General features: G+C 33.7%; 2 protein-coding genes and 1 pseudogene across 2 annotated transcripts; 1 reads left to right on the top strand and 2 right to left on the bottom strand.

Annotated features, from left to right (window-relative positions):
* Positions 1–1,664, bottom strand: part of LOC145007088 (uncharacterized) — a 57,806-nt pseudogene extending 56,142 nt beyond the window's left edge.
* A 665-nt stretch (positions 1,665–2,329) lies between these two features.
* LOC145004053 (uncharacterized) lies at positions 2,330–4,877 on the top strand. Its single transcript, XM_078962953.1, has 6 exons — positions 2,330–2,467; positions 3,141–3,246; positions 3,376–3,420; positions 3,709–3,817; positions 3,937–4,156; positions 4,504–4,877. Exons 1-6 carry the CDS (start codon positions 2,420–2,422, stop codon positions 4,675–4,677), a joined length of 702 nt encoding a protein of 233 aa, XP_078819079.1. The 5' UTR covers positions 2,330–2,419; the 3' UTR covers positions 4,678–4,877.
* Positions 4,878–9,846: 4,969 nt separating this feature from the next.
* Positions 9,847–13,008, bottom strand: LOC145005145 (CDPK adapter, putative (DUF1423)). Its single transcript, XM_078964196.1, has 4 exons — positions 12,017–13,008; positions 11,395–11,945; positions 10,835–10,898; positions 9,847–10,457 (listed from the first exon to the last, which is right to left on the bottom strand). Exons 1-4 carry the CDS (start codon positions 12,390–12,392, stop codon positions 10,033–10,035), a joined length of 1,416 nt encoding a protein of 471 aa, XP_078820322.1. The 5' UTR covers positions 12,393–13,008; the 3' UTR covers positions 9,847–10,032.
* Between the last annotated feature and the right edge of the window lie 5,345 nt (positions 13,009–18,353).

The raw sequence follows: 18,353 nt of genomic DNA on the forward strand, positions 1-18,353 counted from the left end.
AGCTTGCATTTCAATTTTTCAAACTCTTGTCTAACAACCAAATATTATTGTTCCATATTCATCTTGCTTATGTTGATCTCGTTTTCCTATATAGAAACTTTCAGGGTTAAATTGTATAATTCTTTTTCACTTGTTTTTGTGGAACTGAAGTTATTTTCATGGGTTTCAGGATCCAACCATTCCTAGTACTTGCATTTTGGACCTTCGTTCTTGGAAAATATAAACAAATTGGTTAGAAGAAGAACATTAAACCAAAAAGTAAAAGCATTTGATTTACCATGGAGTTAGGGCAGAATTTGAATTTTTTCATGGATTATCTTTAGTTCGTGAAGTACGTACGCGAGATGGTAACCCACAATCACAGAGATATTGAGGTTAAAATTCAACATTTTGTTTAGAAGAAGAAGAAGCATCCATGTCGATCTAGGGCACAATTGATGAGAATGAAGCATACAATAGCTTAATATCGTAGGACTTTCATTTAATAAGCCACATAGATGCCATATAATGCCATGTAAGAGCCACATAAGCAGTAACATACAATAACAGGTCGCAATAGTTTAGGTGAGCATAAACAATTTTAATGATATATTAAGTATAAAAAAAAGACCAAATATAAACAAGACAAAACTTCAAGAATGGTCCCTGTGGTTTCACAAAATCTGAAGTTTGGTCCCTAATTTACAAAAACCTCACGGATCGTCCCTATGGTTTCAAAACTTCTAACATTTGGTCATTCCGGCTTACTCCGTTACCATTTAGTTGTTAAGTAAGGGGCATTTTTTTCATTTTACTACCCAGGTATCATTTATGAGGTTTTCTATTACTTTTTTTTAAATAAATATATAAATAAAATCTAATATGCAAGTCTCTCTCTCTCTCTCTCTCTCGATAAAAAAGAAAGCCAAATCCACACCTCCCTTCTCCATTCTCTCTGTTTTAGTTGATTAGCAGAGCATTCTTATTCTGCTTCTATAATTTGTTTCACTTCCAAAGGACTAGGCAACCGAGATAACAACCTCGAATTCTTCCATAAAGTAAGACGTTTTGACTCATCAATCGCTTCACAAATACAAGTAACACACTTTCTACCCTTGGGCATCGATCACATTGCTTTAAGAACACAATTACTACAATATTTTGGATCACAAACCAAACAAGATTCTTTCATTTCCCACCTCCCTTTTCCCACACTTGTAAGAAAGTCGTCTTTTTGTTGTCTTCATCTTCTTCAATTCTTTAGAATCTGCAACGTATTCGGAGTATCCGGGCCCCACGTCTTTCCTCTCGGATCTATCGATTGTGTTGAAAATGACTACAAGAGCTCGACCTCTTCTTACTTCGTTTCCATTAGCATCAACTTGTAGGTTTTGAGAAGAACTAGGAGACCCTGAAGGGGAAGCTGAAAATGAATCATCGTTATGCAAAACATAAACTATAGATTCAAAACTCGTTGATAATCTTAGACTTTGATTTGGGGGAATCTGTCACATGTGCTCTATAAGAAACTAGCAAAGGTATGGGTTCAATTACAAGGGGGCCTCACGAGTGATGGATCGTTTTGAATCTAAAAATAATTCGGCTACAGATGCAATAGGGATAGAACGAGAATTTACTTCTAATGGTTCAACCCTTGGAACATGATAAGAAACATTAGGACCCATGTATTCCATAAAAATTTCAACCCCGATTCTTCCCAGAAGATTCCTACATAAATACAGAGTGAGAAATAGAGAGTACTCTTCGCTTTTGTTTTAAGTTCACAGACCCAAAATTCACAGAAAAAGAAGTTTGTTGAATTCGTCGGTTGTCAATGACTCGAATTTACCGGAGCTGGAGATCTACGTAGTGGGACTTGGATTTTTTTGGATCTTGAATCTGGAAATGAAACACCTGTAATCATTGGAGAAACAAAACTCAGTGGAGTTGGAGAAGCAGAACTCAGTGGAGATGGAGAAAAAAGAAAAAAAAATAATTATTTTTAGTTTTTTTATTTAAAATAATATAAAACCTTCATAAATGGTCATTCGGTATTGAAATGACAAAAATTCCTCTTACTTAACGGTAGAAAGCTGATGAAGTTAGACGGAAGGACTAAACATTGAAAGTTTTGAAACCACAGAGATGATCCGTAAGATTTTTGTAAATTAGGGACCAAACTTCAGATTTTATAAAACTACATGAACCATTTTTGAAGTTTTATCTATAAACAAAACCAACAATTATTACCTTGTTAAATCATTTTCCATATTTTTTACATGAAATCATGAATACAAATGTTTTAGAAACGGGTCATATATTGAATCCGACCCGACTCCAAGTGCCACACTCCGTACCTTGCTTATCGGGCAATTCCGGTTTCCCCAACGGATTCCATAGAGGGTTTTTGTTTTTCTGAGGTGCTTCTTTGCAAATTGAAATGGCAGAATCCCTAATTGACCTTGAAAACGTCCTCCGCTTCAAGAAGGTACTCTATACACTTGTGTATTTGCACATATGATCTGCATCGTTCTATACAGACTCAAGAAATATTGGATAGCACTACTGTTTACCTTCTGTGATTTCGTTTTCTAGTACTCTATCTTTGTTTATAATCTTTGTTAATTCTTCATAAACAATTTACACTCATAATGTAGTTCGGATCAGTGAGTGTTCCACTTGCTTTTATCTCCGAGAATTCCGATTGCTTTCTAATGATTAGAAAAATACATCAAAGGGGGAAAAAGCCCCACTTGACTTTTCAATTTATGCACAATTGCTTCACAGTTGCTACTTCCATGAACTTCTTTAAGTTCTTTCGATAACTATCTTAAAGGGATTGTATTAGAAATGCTGCATTTAGATTGAAGTTGACAAATCATTACCAATTTCAACCGGATGAATTGGAAGATTTACATCAATTGTCAAAACGTGTAGTTTGCTAAGGTGGGAAATGATCATAGGATACGATTATACCTTTTGGAATGACAAAGTAAATCCATTTATTTATAATACTTCTTCCTTATAAAACCAAATGTGCATTCTTCTCAGAGTGTAAAATAAAAGAAAATTCATAGTCTGGATATGCATATCATCATTAGTAGATTACATACTAATTATTAAAGAGGTGTGATTACAGATTAATAAATAAATATTTTCAGGATAAGATATCAGTTGAAGAAGCAAACTTTCTTATGACATGGAAGGGAAATACACTTAGACAGCTCACAGTTGGTGCAGGAGTTGGTGCTGCAATTGCATGGTCAGGTAAACACTCTAAACATATTTTCAATTTATTTTTGTGATATTTAATTTCTCCCATATTCCTTTAAATTACATTATAATATGTTTATAAGCATTTTAGCTTATAATGGTGTTACTTGTTTTTCCTCACAGCTACTGGAAATCTTCATAGGCTCTTTCGCATCAACCTTGCAGGAGGTAAGTGACCCCCCCCCCCCCCCCCCCCCCCCCCCCAGCCACCAGCAAGCAAAATAGTTTAAATATATATAAGTTTTTGTAGATTGTGAAACATATAAAAGGATACTTTTTGGTACTATGTTATGTTGATACAGCTGCTAAAAAAGATTGTTGAAATTCCTTCAAATTGAGAAAGTTTTTTTATGATGAAACTCAGTTATAGCTATATTCTGATTACAATGGAATCTTTTTATTTATCTTGTTACTATTTTCATAATATGAATTTATAATTTATTAATGATTTTCTAGGAGCTGCTGCAATTACTGCAACATGGAGATTTAGGAAGTCGGTTAATTCATGCATTGAACAAATTCTTTGCATGGATGGAAGCCGAATGCAAAAAGAGTTGGCAAATATGTGAGTTACTTGAATCATTTTCCTAAACAAATATGTTTGATAATATATAGAATATTTCTACTTCGTACTAAATCCAAAAAAAAAAAAAAATATATTGTTTTTGTTTTTCCTATGTGTAGAATGTTGAGAAGGTATCCAAATCATCCAACAACAACAAAACTTATATCCAAAAGTTTCTACTGTGAGCATGTTTTCGATGATTCAACATCGGACATGCCAAAATCAAGGTGGCGTTTACGTAATAACTTTGTTGAAAGTCCACCCCATCCCCAACAACCCGATACCCGTGAATCCTATGATCATGATGACAACATTGTTCCGAAACGCAAACCGGTTCCTGTGAGTATCTGTTTCTTTTTTACTTAATGGACTTAACAGGAACACACAGTATCTTTTTCACCTACTGCACAAAGAACAGTTTAATATTTTATAAAAGAAAAAATTTCAATGTTCATGTCTCATTGACATCAGTCACATCACTGTCATAGTCGCACCGTTTTGGAAGGATAAAAATTTGCAATTTTTGTCTTATTGACATCTGTTCCTAAACTACTGTGTTTTATTTTTTGGATGGGGTAAAAATTGTATTTTTATCCTATTGATATCGGTCAAAGTAAAATGCACGTCAATCACAGTACAAGGTTGTCATGTCATGTTTTGTCCTGACCTGTTCACAATACATACAGATGAACAATGGTTTCGTTGTGATGGAAAACCCTTTCGATTGCATATTTGGACTCCCACCAAGTGTTGAGAAAATTCGACGCCCTCTCCCCGCCACGTCAGCAAAAAAACATACCCGCAAATATAAAAGATCCCACCGCAAGCATCACACACATCACAGCAATGATGATTTGTAGTCCCTTCCAGTTGTTTGTCTTAACAGTAACGAGGTGAGAATCTGTAAGTGAGGACTCAGGTTTCAAACACAGGTGGTATAAGATCATGCTCGTGGACTTATTTATGTTTTGTTTATGAAATTATGAAAACCGAGTTTGATCATGTTGTGTATATTAATGGTGTCGAGGTTTTTAATTTTTGGACTTTTTATTCGACTTCATTTAGGAATATTTCTTTCTATTTACCTTAAAATATGGTGTTATTTCACTATATGAGTGACAATTCTGTAGGTGACCGGATACTTGGTTTATATGTATTAAAATAAGAGATCTCTTAAAATAATTGAAAATGTCGTCAAATAGAAGTAGCTGATGAAGTTTATGGTGTTCAAGTCAACTGTCACTTTTAAACAGCTTTTTCTTATTGGAAAATGGAAATTGTAGTAGCACTTGGGAATTGTTGTAGCTATAAGAAAGGATTCCCTTAAAATTTAAATATTTAAGTCAGTTTTCCTATTCCTATTGTATAATCAGAATACACTAAAATTTTTCGACTTAAGTATTGATATTTTGGTTGTCTAAAATCTAAATTAAATCGAAACTTTTGATTTTTAATAAAAAAAACCGTGTCTTTGGTTGTATTTGGTTTCGGTTTTTGGTACGACGTAATCAGCTTTTTGGCTATAGTTTTGTCTATCCTTTTGCTTGTGGTTTTTTGGTATTTTTGTTGTATAAAGCAATAAAAAATAATAAATACAGTGAGTGACTTTGAAGTGTAAAACATAAAATTATTAAATTTTGCAATATATAGTAATAAACAACGATTTGAAATTTTATATGTAACACAATTACAACTAACATCATCTCCAACCCTACATCAAAATGATATAAAAAATGGTACAAATAATATTTCATCATCAACTTTTATACACCAAAAATATATTCTTTAGCATATTCTTCTTTTTAACTCATAAATTATTAAAAAAACACCTCTCAACTTATTATTATTTTATATATTTTGTTATATCTTTTTTATGTAAACACTCATATTATTACAAAATTATAACCAAATTAATTATTTGTATATTATTATTTGGAATTGGGTGTTATTTTATCAATAATGACATTTATTAAATAAAAAATATTAAATTTTAAAATAAGTTCAAAATATTAAGATAAGTATTAAATTATTAATATCAACTTAATTATATAACATAACATTATAACTGAATAATTATTATATTTATTATATACCTATCAATTTTATTAACTAGAATAAAAAAATAGAGTAAATTACATGCATGGTCCCTATGGTTTAGGGTAATATGCACGTTTGGTCCCTAACTTACTTTTTTAACTCGGAAGGTCCTTACTGTTTGTTTTTGTTACACGTTTAGTCCCTTCTATTTGTTTTTGTTACGCGTTTGGTCCCTATCTTACCTAAAAAAAACTATTATTTGATTAGGGAAAGATGATGGGATAGGTAGGGTAAGGTGAGTGTAGTGAGGTTGGGAGTGTGTTTATTTAAATAAATTAAAAAATCAAGGGAAAAATAGTATTTTTAGGTAAGATAGGGATCAAGCGTGTAACAAAAACAAACAGTAGGGACCTTCCGAGTTAAAAAAATAAGTTAGGGACCAAACATGCAAATTACCCTAAACCATAGGGACCATTCGTGTAATTTACTCAAAAAAATATTAAAGTTGACACTAAAGTGACATATGAAAGTTTTACACCATTTTGATGTAAAGGAATAGTATAACACAAAATTTAGAGATATAGTCTTTATTTGCATTAAAATGGTGCTAAAAATGGTGTGAAGTTGAAGATGACTTTACACAAAAATGATGTAAAATATGGATTTGAGGTGGGTCGTAGATGTCCTAAGTGAACTGTTATAAAACTTAGAGTAAATTACACGAATAGTCCCTATGGTTTAGGGTAATTTGCACGTTTGGTCCCTATCTTACCTAAAAATACTATTTTGCCATTGATTTTTTAATTTATTTAAATAAACATACTCCCAACCCCACTCCACTCACCTTACCCTATCTATCCCATCATCTTTCCCTAATCAAATAATAGTCTAACAAAAACAAATAGAAGGGACCAAACACGTAACAAAAACAAACAATAAGGACTTTCCAAATTAAAAAAGTAAATTAGGGACCAAACGTACAAATTAACCCAAACCATAAGGACCATTCGTGTAATTTACTCTAAAACTTAAAAACCCTTAACAACTAATTATAAAGAATTTGATAAAGTTTTGTTCCATTTTTATACAAACAATGGACTTGAAACAAACCCCTTTTTTATAACCAAAAGACCAGATCATCATTTCCTAAAATAGTTGGATTTTTTCGACTTTTATTTATTTATTTATTTTTTTAATTTGTACATTTAAAATTGTTTCATACATATTTATTGCAAATCGTTTACGAATCACACATGGTAAACATGTTATAAATGGGTTCGTGCTCATTCATTGATTATATTTCATGACTAATGATTTATTTATGCAATAATCATGTATACTTTTTCAAAGATATATAACTTAGTTTTTAAATGCATATTCTTACGGAAAAAAAAAGATAAATAGGAAAGCATTTAATAGAAAAAATAGTCGATTTGTTGGTTGCAAAATGAGATGACTAACATTTTACACAGCAACATCCGAAAAAGAAACCCACATGGGAGCAGCAGTGTACCACTCGGGGTGGTGTTCCCGTCGGTACCATGCTTCCCGCATTGCCTTTGCTGAGTTTCCTTCATCAACACCGTGTCCTCTAATAAGGAAAAGCTTAATCCTAAAAACTATATGAATGTTATCCTCCCCTAAGTGAAATTATATAATAAAAGTTTAAGGTCCAAAACCATGAGGCAATCTCTTAAGCAATTTGAATCATGATTTGCCTCTTAACATAATGGCATTAATTTTATCCTTTTAAATATATATCTTTCTAGAACTTAACGTAGAAATGACGATTTAACTGTTGTTTTTTTTTAACTTAAAGAGATTAATGGCTAAAACATTTAATGTAGAAATGACGACTTAACTGTTATTTTCTGATGGAAACACAATTCACGACTACAAATGATTTAGGGAATAAGACTAATTAAAGTAATTAACTTTTTGGTTTGTTCACATGTAGGTAACTATCTTTTTTTTGTACACATCTAGGTAACAAACTTTTTGAAACTGTTCACATATGACAATTATGACCTGTTGTAGCAGGTTACCTCCGACTACAGTAGGTCATAATGGTTACATGTGAACACTTTCAACAACTTCGTTACCTAAATGTGTACAAAAGAAAAATAGTTACCTAAATATGAACAAAAACCAAAAGTAAGAATAAATTACACGAATGGTCCCTGTGGTTTGGGGGAATTTATGTGTTTGGTCCCTAACTTATTTTTTTAATTCGGATGGTTCCTACTGTTTTGTTTTGTTGCGTTTGGTCCATGTCTTACCGAAAAAGACTAGTGTTTCCTTATTAATTTATTTTTTTTAATTAATTTTTTATTTATGTATTTTTTTTATATGTAAAAAAACTAATAGAACTCACATATCTGTATTTCCTCACCATCCTATCTTTCATCATCATAAACTTTTATTTCTTTTCCATATTTAATGACAACAAAGTCTTCACCATCTATTCTTTTTCGGTCCTTCAACTTCAGCGAGCCAACACCACAACCCAATAAAGTGAATAGACCATGGGTTATGGTGTTTGTTCGCAAGAGTTGAAGGACCAAAAAAAAAAGGATGGTGAAGACTTCCATGTCACTAAAAATTGAAAGAAAATAGAGGTTGAAGAGGATGTGAGATGGGATGGTGACCGGAGGGACCCAAATTAAATTTCTCAAATGTGGTTTCAGATTTACGGTGATGAGATACAGATATGTGGGGTCTATTAATTTTTTTAAACATATAAAAATAGATAAATAAGAAAATTAATTAAAAAAAATAAATTAATAAGGGCATAATAGTCTTTTTAGGTAAGACAAAGACTAAGCGTGCAACAAAAATAAACAATAGAGACCATCCGAGTTAAAAAGAATAAGTTAGGGCCAAATCACAAATTCCCCTATACCATAGGGACCATTCATGTAATTTACTCTTACTTTTGGTTTTGTTCATATTTAGGTAACTATTTTTTTTGTACACATCTAGGTAACGAACTTGATGAAACTGTTCACATATAACCATTATGACCTGTTGTAGCTGGATGTAACCTGCTACAGCAGGTCATAATGGTCATATGTGAACAGTTCCAAAAAGTTTGTTACCTAGATGTGTACAAAAAAAAGATAGTTACCTATATGTAAAAAACCCAAAAAATTAATTACCTTAATAAGTTCTATTCCCAGTGATTTACAACTTTTTAAAAAGTCCGTAAAAATTATAAAAAGATCTAAAATAAGTTTTCAAAAAAAGTTTGTAAAAAACGTTTCTATAATTGTATAAAATATGTTTGTAAAAAGTTTGTATTATAATATTTTTTAATTGAAAAAAAAAATTCTTACATGTTAGGTGTTTTGCATAGCTAACCCACACAGATTTTCCACATTTAAGATGTAACATTGCACAAATTTGTCTTGGGCCGATGGGTGTACCCTCTCGTCGTCTCATTTTTTGTCTGTTACCTCATCCCCATGTCATTTTCCCATCATCATCTCAACTCTCACCAGTAGAAAATTATCACATCACTCCACTCAAAATATACAGCAATAGGTGTTGATGTACAATATCAAGAATCATGTAAAAAGAGATAGAGAAGAGAAGCAGATGCATCAAAATGATCATGCACAGGAGGATCACCACACCACCACACACCATGCCGTGGTGAAACCTCACCTCACTGTGGTGTGTGGTATTGGTACTCCTACCGACCTTAGTGTTGCTTGATAGGCTTTTAAATTTTCAATTAAGATATTGGCACCAAATTTTTCTAATTAATTTGTATCTTAATCGTTCAACAACCTTCTAATTTTTAAGATAAATTGTATTTGAATAAAAAAAATGTTCTGAAAATAAATCTAATTTTCAAGCAAACATTTTTCTTTCTTCTTTTTCTATTTGACATGACAACCTCCCCTTAATATATTTTTACTTATCACCAAGGCATATCATCATTTTCTTAAAATCAACACAGAATTTGGACAAAAGAAAGGAAACAAGCCTAAGAACCATCAATTTGGGTGTCTCTAAATCATTATCCATATTTTAATATATAACCTTTACAACCACATCCATAACTCACTACAACATTTAAGTTCACATACACAATCTCTCTTAAGTTATTTGGTTCAAAAATCTACACACCCAATGACAAAATTAAAGGATCAATCAAACCAAATCAAATCTTCTTAGTTATCCGAATGCATCCCAAAATGCTCTTTCAATACATATTTAGATGTTTTCCCAAACCCTTTACCAATCACTTGCATTGCAATTATCTTATTAAACTCGGTTTTTATCTCCTCCATTTTCTTGAAAACAGCATGGACTAAAGACGGGTCGGTTGATGGGGAACAATTGGCAAGTTTGCCCTTCTGTTTCTCAAGCTCTTTGTAAAGATCTAAAAGATGGTTTTTTTGAGCCGTGAGGGCGTTTTCGGCAATTTTATACTCGGTTTCTTGAGACTTTTTTAGTGTGGCGAGTGTTTTATTGATCTTTTTCTCGAGCTCCATGGATTCTATTCGGTAATCAAAATTTGTGAAGGAAATTTGTCGTTGTGAAGGAGCAAAATTTGAAACTTCAAATGTATCGGTTTCATATTGAGAAAGATCTCCTGAATGATGCAAAATTGAAGTTTTTATCAAAGAAAATAATATTGTGAGATCATGATGTTTTCAAGGGTATTTACGTGTTTTACATAGACCTACTCTGTTTCACTTTTTTTGGTGGGACAAAAATGTATGATTTTTTAATTTTGACGAAAAGGATAAGGAGGGTGTTTACGTCTTTTGCACAGACAAGAAATCAGAAGTGTCCTTGACCTACTTTTTTGTGTAGGATAAATTATAAAATTACACTGGACAAGCTTTCTATGGTATTCCCAACGATAAAGATAAGAAGGGTATTTATGTCTTTTGTACATACAAGAAATTGGAAGCAATAGGCTCATCGGTTTCTATTTTATTTATAAATAAAGTACATACAAGGCACCTGTGGTAACAGCTGACATGTCTTCTCGTTTCCATATATCGTCATGACTATTCCCTTCTTTAAGCTGATAACAACAAACATATACTTTCAAATAAATATTTATTTTAAAATAGAACATTATATTTTGAAAGATGTACTCAATTATAGCACTAGGTAGGTTTTTCAAAGGGTTAATCTCATAAAATACATTTAGTCATTTTTCTCTAAACAAAGTTGTAAAATGTGAGGGTCTTTCAAGAAAAACTAAAAAAGTCGAGGATTTATTTGGAAACATTTAGAAGGTTGAGGGTTTTTTTCGGAAAAGAAGACAAAGTTGAGGGTTTTTTCAGAAAAAAAGTCTTTCTCATGAAAAAAATAAAAAACAAGGTTTAATCCGGAAAAAACATAAAATATAAGGTCTTTTATGAAATTAACCTTTTTTCAATGATAACAAATATATATATGAAAAAAAAATGATAACAAAAGTAATATGCTATTTCTTGCATTTACAGATTTACCCCCAAAAAAAAAATTTGATAACAAATATATATAAAAGTAGGTTGCTATTTCTTACAAAATACCTTCGCAACAGCAGATTGAACATGATTAAACAGCTTCATAGCACTAGCTTTGGTGGATCCCCTCAAAATAATAATACAAAGATTTAATATCTTCTGAACTTTATCACAATCACAAATACTCTCACAGCTCCTAAGAAGCTTCTCAACATGTGGGACCAGGTCAGTCCTGGCATCACACCGCCTGCATGAATACTCAGCATCCAGACCGATGGTCCCACCCACGGTCCCAGCCATATAGGACCGCAGTCCACATTCAATGTGGCAAATGTGACCACAAATGAAGTCATGGCTCTGGTTCACCATGGCTTCACATTTTATGAAACTGTAGTCACTAATGGAGGAATTCACAGGTCTAGAACAAAGTATACAGCAACAATCATGGCAGAAATAAGGCTCTACACAACAGATGTCACATGGCATTGTGTAAGGGTATATTGGGTTGTTTGTTTCAAGTAGTCTTAGACTTGAGCAGTTTATGTTTCCCGCTTTACACCCTGCTGGATCGAATTGTTGATTGCTGATTGGATTTTCCATCATGATTTCTTTGTTTCCTGTATGATTTTGGTTGGGAATTTGATGTGTGAGAATTGAGTTATGATTAATTTAGATGAAATTGAGTTACCTTTGATGTTTGCAGCTTGGATTTTCCAAGTGAAGGAAGAGAAGAACGCATTGATATCGATTCCTGGAAATGTTTCCATTAAATACCTTTCAAGTGAAGCTTTGCTAGCGAAACCTTTGCCACAAGTGACACCAGAGAAACCTACTAACTTATTTTCTTTGTGAAGACGATCAGGGAGATAAAGATATCTGTCTATAAAGTGTCCTGAAACTCCAACTCTTTTTCCCACTTTCCAACCCCATTTGTCACCAGGTTGAGGGAAATCTTCAGGGGCATATGGTAAACCAATACCTGAGCTGTCGAACACCACAGCCATCTCATTTTCCTTTGATCCGGTGGTGCTTCCATCGCTTTCATGTGGAGGATCGATCTCCATAACAACTTAAAACTATTTTACTGTTAGTTTTTCTAAACGAATAGAATAGTGCTTGGGGGAAAGTGATGATTATGTATGTATGGATATACAACACCAGATGTACTTGCCTTCGAGTTGGATAAAAATCGACACCGGATGAGAAAATAAGCACTGGAAGATGCTTCACTGGTAAGGATTTCGCAAGCGATAGCAGAAACCTCGACAGAAACCCTAAAAATTCTCAAACTTGACAGATTTCACCGCGGCTAGGGTTTTACGATCACTGTAGCTTCGCAACAGCAGCGTCTTCCTTTTAGAGTCCCGGTGAGTTAGGATTGAGATGAAAGGTGACTGGAGTTTCGCGGCAAGAGGATTCGTCTCCAGAAGTTCACAATCAGTGGAGCTAGACACCAGGAGGATGCGAAAGCAGTCGCGCCGGATTTCGCAATTCGGAAGAGGGTTTGCGATGGTTCAGTGTTTGTGACGATGGATGGTGTTCATGTCACCGACCTATCATGGCGATGGTAGTGGTGGCTACAATTTCTCGGCAGTGGATGGCTGCGAAGGTGGCTGGAGGCTGGTGACACTGACGACGGTTTTGCTATGCTATTTATTGTACCCGACGATGCTTTCTATTTGGTTTGGTTAAAAATCAACCGTTTTAATTTGAAAATAAGAAAATGTTTTCGCAATATTATCCGCTAACAAAATTAAAAATGGTTTTCACAAATATAATTGTTTTGCCAAAAATTTTAAAAAGTTTTCACAAATTTATTTATTTTTGACAAAACTTAGTCCATATATTAAATGGATTAACTTAAAAAAAAGATTAAACATAAATAGAAAATAATGAATTATTATAACAAAAATATTTTTTTATCTTTTAAATTTAAACAAATAATTTAAATAAAGAAAAAAAACTAATGAACTTTAATTTTTCTGAATTTTTAAACTAAAAGGTAAATTTATTAATAAAATTGATATCCATGTATTACTACATTTATTGCAATTATTAAATTAAAATATTATGTGAAATTTAATAAAATAGAAAAACTCATAAAATAACATACGAAAAAAAATTTAATTCAAAATAACCACAAAATGATATTTTTACAAATTGATTAAGAATGTGACAAGTGGTAAAAAAACATTCATTTATTAGAGACAACTAGTTGTGAGATCCATGTATTATATGAGTTAATTAAAAAAAATATAAAGATCTAAATATTTGAGAAATTTGAATTTATAAGAATATAGAAAAATAATGAATTATTATCATAAAAATGTTTTTTATCTTTTAAATTTAAACAAATAATTTAAATAAATAAACAAAAAAACTAATGATTTTTAATTTTGAAAATTTTTAAATTAAAAGATAAGTTTATTAATGATATTGATATCCATTTATTATTACTACATTTATTGCAATTATTATATTAAAATATTATTTAAATTTAAAAAATAGAAGAACTTATAAAATGACATGTGAAAAAAAATTATTTCAAAATAATCATAAAACAACATTTGACAAATTAAATAAGAGTGCGACAACTGGAAAAAAAAACATTAATTTATTAGAGTATATGTTATTTATTTGGTCTCGATGATTTTAATTTTTTTTTATATAGTTGGTTATTTACATGTGTAAAATAACATTTATATCATTTTAAACATTTTATAGGTTATTAAAACTATTTTATTAAAAGTTAAATAAACTTTAAATAAAACCACACCACACCACACCCCAACCTAAAATCTTTTTCTTTTCCAATGTAATTCCTACACCTCAAACCATCTCCAACGACTATTAGGTATGGCAAATGTGTTGTGTTCATTTTTCTGTCAAAACTTAAACGAGTTGAGATAACTTGATCCAAATTCGATTTTGTTTAATTTTCGTGTCGTGTTAACAATTTTATTTTCGTATTGAGTTTGTGTCGGGTTCGCAAGTTTAGGATTTAAACTAGACTTTGTAAATATGTCGTGTTATGGTAGATTAAAACACTAAATAAATTGAAAGAGTATGAGTTTGAGAGACGAAAAAGGGGCATATACCATAAAAGTCCTAACATTTTGTCATTAAATTTGGGAAAACCATTTAATTTTCGGTAACTGTGGCCATTTTTATGTCGTTGAGCTATCGAATTAAGACTAATAGTCGGTTAACAAATGGTACCCTACCTCAACCGGTCACCTCTTACCTTGAAACACCCATCCATCATCTCCCTCTCCATACACGTTCAACTTTTAGAACTCAAAAAGGGTTTTCATGTATACAAACGTTTGGGAAGAGGGGTTTGAAAAGTGATTGTGAAGAATCACCATTTTCACATGAGAAATTATTACTGAGACATACTGCAAGTGCAAGGTACGTACATTCGAACATGAAATTGAAGTGTATGTAGGTTTTTTCCTCACGTCATTATCAGTAACAAGTTCTTTATTGTACATTGAGCAAATGGCCTCTGTTTCCGGTACTAATAAACACAAAGACAAACAACCTAAAACTAGTACTAAGAATGAGAAAGGAAAAGGACCTGAGAAGGTATAAGTTGAAGACTCAGACTTAGATGATGAAGTTTTTGACTTTAATTGCTTGGATTTTTCACAAGAAACCTTCAACCCACCATCCAACCTTTGTAACAACCCTTTTCTTAACTTTTTGTGTGATGAAAATATGTTAAAGAGGGGTATAGACGGGTCGGGGGATGATAATAATCAACCTAATGTAAATGAGGTTGAGCATGGACACATACCATAGGTAAATGATGAAGAAATTGGTGTAGAGTTTAGGGTCCATAATCCAAACCAACTTTAGAGCGGAATGAGACCTGAATTGGGTTAATGTTATGAGTCACATGCTTAACTTAGGTTTACATTAACAAATTATGCAGTCTGTAATGGTTATGGTATTTACTTTGAGAAAGTGATAGACTTAGGGTAATTGCTATGTGTGGCAACAATTCTAGTGATAAAAAGCCATGTCCTTTTAGGGTAACAGCTACTTGGAAGTATAATGAAAGGACTTTCCAAATTAAATCCATTGTTAAGACTCATCATTGTGCTAGGAATTACAACTTTGGTAGCTTAGTTACTTCTAACTAGTTAGCCAAGCACTACTTGCAAGATTTCATTAGGAAGCCCAAAATGACAATGAATGAGATAAAAGAAGATGTTTTAAGGAGGTTTTTAGTGAATGTATCTAAGGGGCGATGTCAAATATCGAGTTCATAGGCTAGGGATATGATATAAGGAAAGTTAGAGGAACACTATGTTAGGGTTTAGGACTATGCATATGAAATCCTCAGGTCTAATCTAGGGAGCACATGCAAGGTTGGGGTAGCTGTCAATCCTGGTGGAATAGACTATTTTAAGAGGTTATATCTATGCTTTAAGGCTTTCAAGGATGGATGGAAAAAAGGATGCAAAAAAGTGATAAGACTTGATGGATGTTTCTTGAAGGGGAAAGTAAAGGGTGTGTAGCACTCGGTTCCTGGTATGTAATTTATTTTGTTGTATTTTTCATTTTTGGCCTAGGACTCGGCGAGTTGAAGGCCCAACTGATCGAGTAGGAGTGGTATTAGACACATGACTAAAGTGATGGACTCGTCGAGTCGGCGGCCAGACTCAACGAGTAGGCTCTGACCGGAAAAAACCCTAATCTGAGGGTTTGCACCCTATTTAATCATCTCTTTCAGCCACCACTCGTCCCTAATGCTCCCAAAGGCTCTCCATAGCAAACCCTAAGTGTTTTGGTGCAAGAACTAAGGCTTTTGAGTGATTTTTGTGTGTTTTGACCTCAAGGAATAAGGAAGAGAATAGAAGGATCAAGAGGAGACTGAAGGATTCAAGTTTGGTTCATCATTTGCAGTCTTTGAAAGGTATAAAGTCTGTACCTTGCTTGCTTGATTGTTAGATCCCTTTTTGGGGAAGATTTAGGGCTTTTAAGCCATGTGAGGTGACCAACCATGATTTGCAAACATGGTTGGGGGTCAAGACTTCAGATCTAGCACTTGGGAAGAGCCACAAGGCAGATTTGGGTTACTTTTGCACCCAAGGAAGGCCCCATGCAAAAAAAGAGCCATTTTAGAGCCTTTTTGGCTCAAAAGTCTCATGCATGCACATAAAGTTCGTAACTTTACATGCTAGATCGAGCTTAGGGGATTGGATCTATCATTTGGACAAGTGTTGTACATCAGAAATCAAGGATTTAGGGTGTGGACGTTATCGACTCGGTGAATCCGTTCTTGGGACTCGACGAGTCCAAGGCTTTGAGTACCATATTTGTTGAGGGTCAAAAGAACTCAGTTGGGTGTTAGAAGGGTTGTAGCAGGACAGAAGGAGTGACCCAACGCATTGGACTTAGTTTTAGATCTGGAGTTCATGGGACTCGACGAGTGCTAGAACAAACTTGACGAGTTCAAGGAAATCTTCTTATGTTTGAAGATGAACTCGACGAGTTGTTCGTACAACTCGGCGAGTCAAGGTCAGGACTTGTTCACCAGATGAAGGCGAACTCGACGAGTTGTTCATACAAACAACTCGGCGAGTCAGATAAAGGTTCATTGATGTTCGTAAAGAAGGGGAACTCGTCGAGTCGTTGCCAAACTCGACGAGTCGAGTCATGGATAAAGATGAGTAAAGGGTAGGGACTCGATGAGTTGACGACCCAACTCGGCGAGTCGGGTCAACTGGAAGTTGACTTTGACTTGGACTTGGTTGGGGGAAAATAATCATTTTACTCTAAGAGTAGATATCAGATTCTGACTGAGTGTTTTGTGGGGATTATAGCTGGAGGATTTTCGGAGCAGCAGCAGACAGAGATTTCCTGCGCAGATTATCAACAGCTACTCGTACGAGGTGAGTTACCTTCTAGTAGGGGTGGGTCTAAGGCCAAAATGTCAGCCACCAAAGAGGAATATTTAAGAGATGATTGTCTTTCTGATAATTATCTTGGTTGGGTTATGTTCCTTGATTATGAGACTTATCGATGTGATATGTTATGTGTATAGTAGGGATCAGTTTCCCTAATAGTGGTCCTTAGGACCGAAGGGTAGATCAGTACCCGAACATGCCTGATTGTATGCTTATATCTTGATGTCGTATGCTAGTAGTAGGGGGTGGAATAGTCCCCAGTTACCAGTTGAAAGATACCGATGATGGTTATCGGTTGAAAGATACCGGTGATGATTACCGGTTGACAGATACCGATAATGGTTACCGGTTGAAAGATACCGACGATGATTACCGGTTGAAAGTTACCGATGATGTTTACCGGTTGAAAGATACCGATGATATTGTATGGTATGTGGTATGATGGGGGAACTCACTAAGATTTGTGCTTATGGTTTCTGTTTTGGTTTCAGGTACCTCTTCGTCTAAGGGGAAGGAGTCGGCGGTGTAGCATCGCATCACACACACACAAGATTCCACATTGGACTTTCTAGGATTGTACTGTGATTTTCATTATCTATGATGTCATGTTTTGGGACACAACATTATAATTTTGTAATGTGTTGCTTTATTGACAATGTTATGGTAAAATGTTTTAACAATTATTAATTCAAAAGTGAAATTTCCGGGTTTGAATTTTGGGATGTTACAAGCTGGTATCAGAGTCCTGGTTTGAGGGATTCGGACACACCCTCGGGGGTGTCTGGACTCAAAATGAGGGACTAAAAGATTTCTACAAGGAAAATGGTTTTCTAAAATCCAAATGGAAGGATTTTAAGAAAGACGAAGTGTGTGATGCATGCGACCGGCAGGGCTCAAGTTGGTTTTCCCCAAGATACCCATACTTGCTATGTTATGTTATATGGTTTTGATTCAGAAAACTGCATGCTAGAATAGGACTAAGGATCTAGGAGGATGCCTTGTGTGCGTGATATATGACTCTGAGAATTGCATGCTAGTTAGGGCTAATGATCTAGGAGGATGCCTTATATGCCTGTTGTATGGGTTGTATGCTAGGACTGTTTAGTC

Source organism: Lactuca saligna, chromosome 7 (assembly GCF_052625555.1).
Source record: "Lactuca saligna cultivar CGN05327 chromosome 7, ASM5262555v1, whole genome shotgun sequence".
In the NCBI taxonomy this organism is placed as follows: Eukaryota; Viridiplantae; Streptophyta; class Magnoliopsida; order Asterales; family Asteraceae; genus Lactuca; species Lactuca saligna.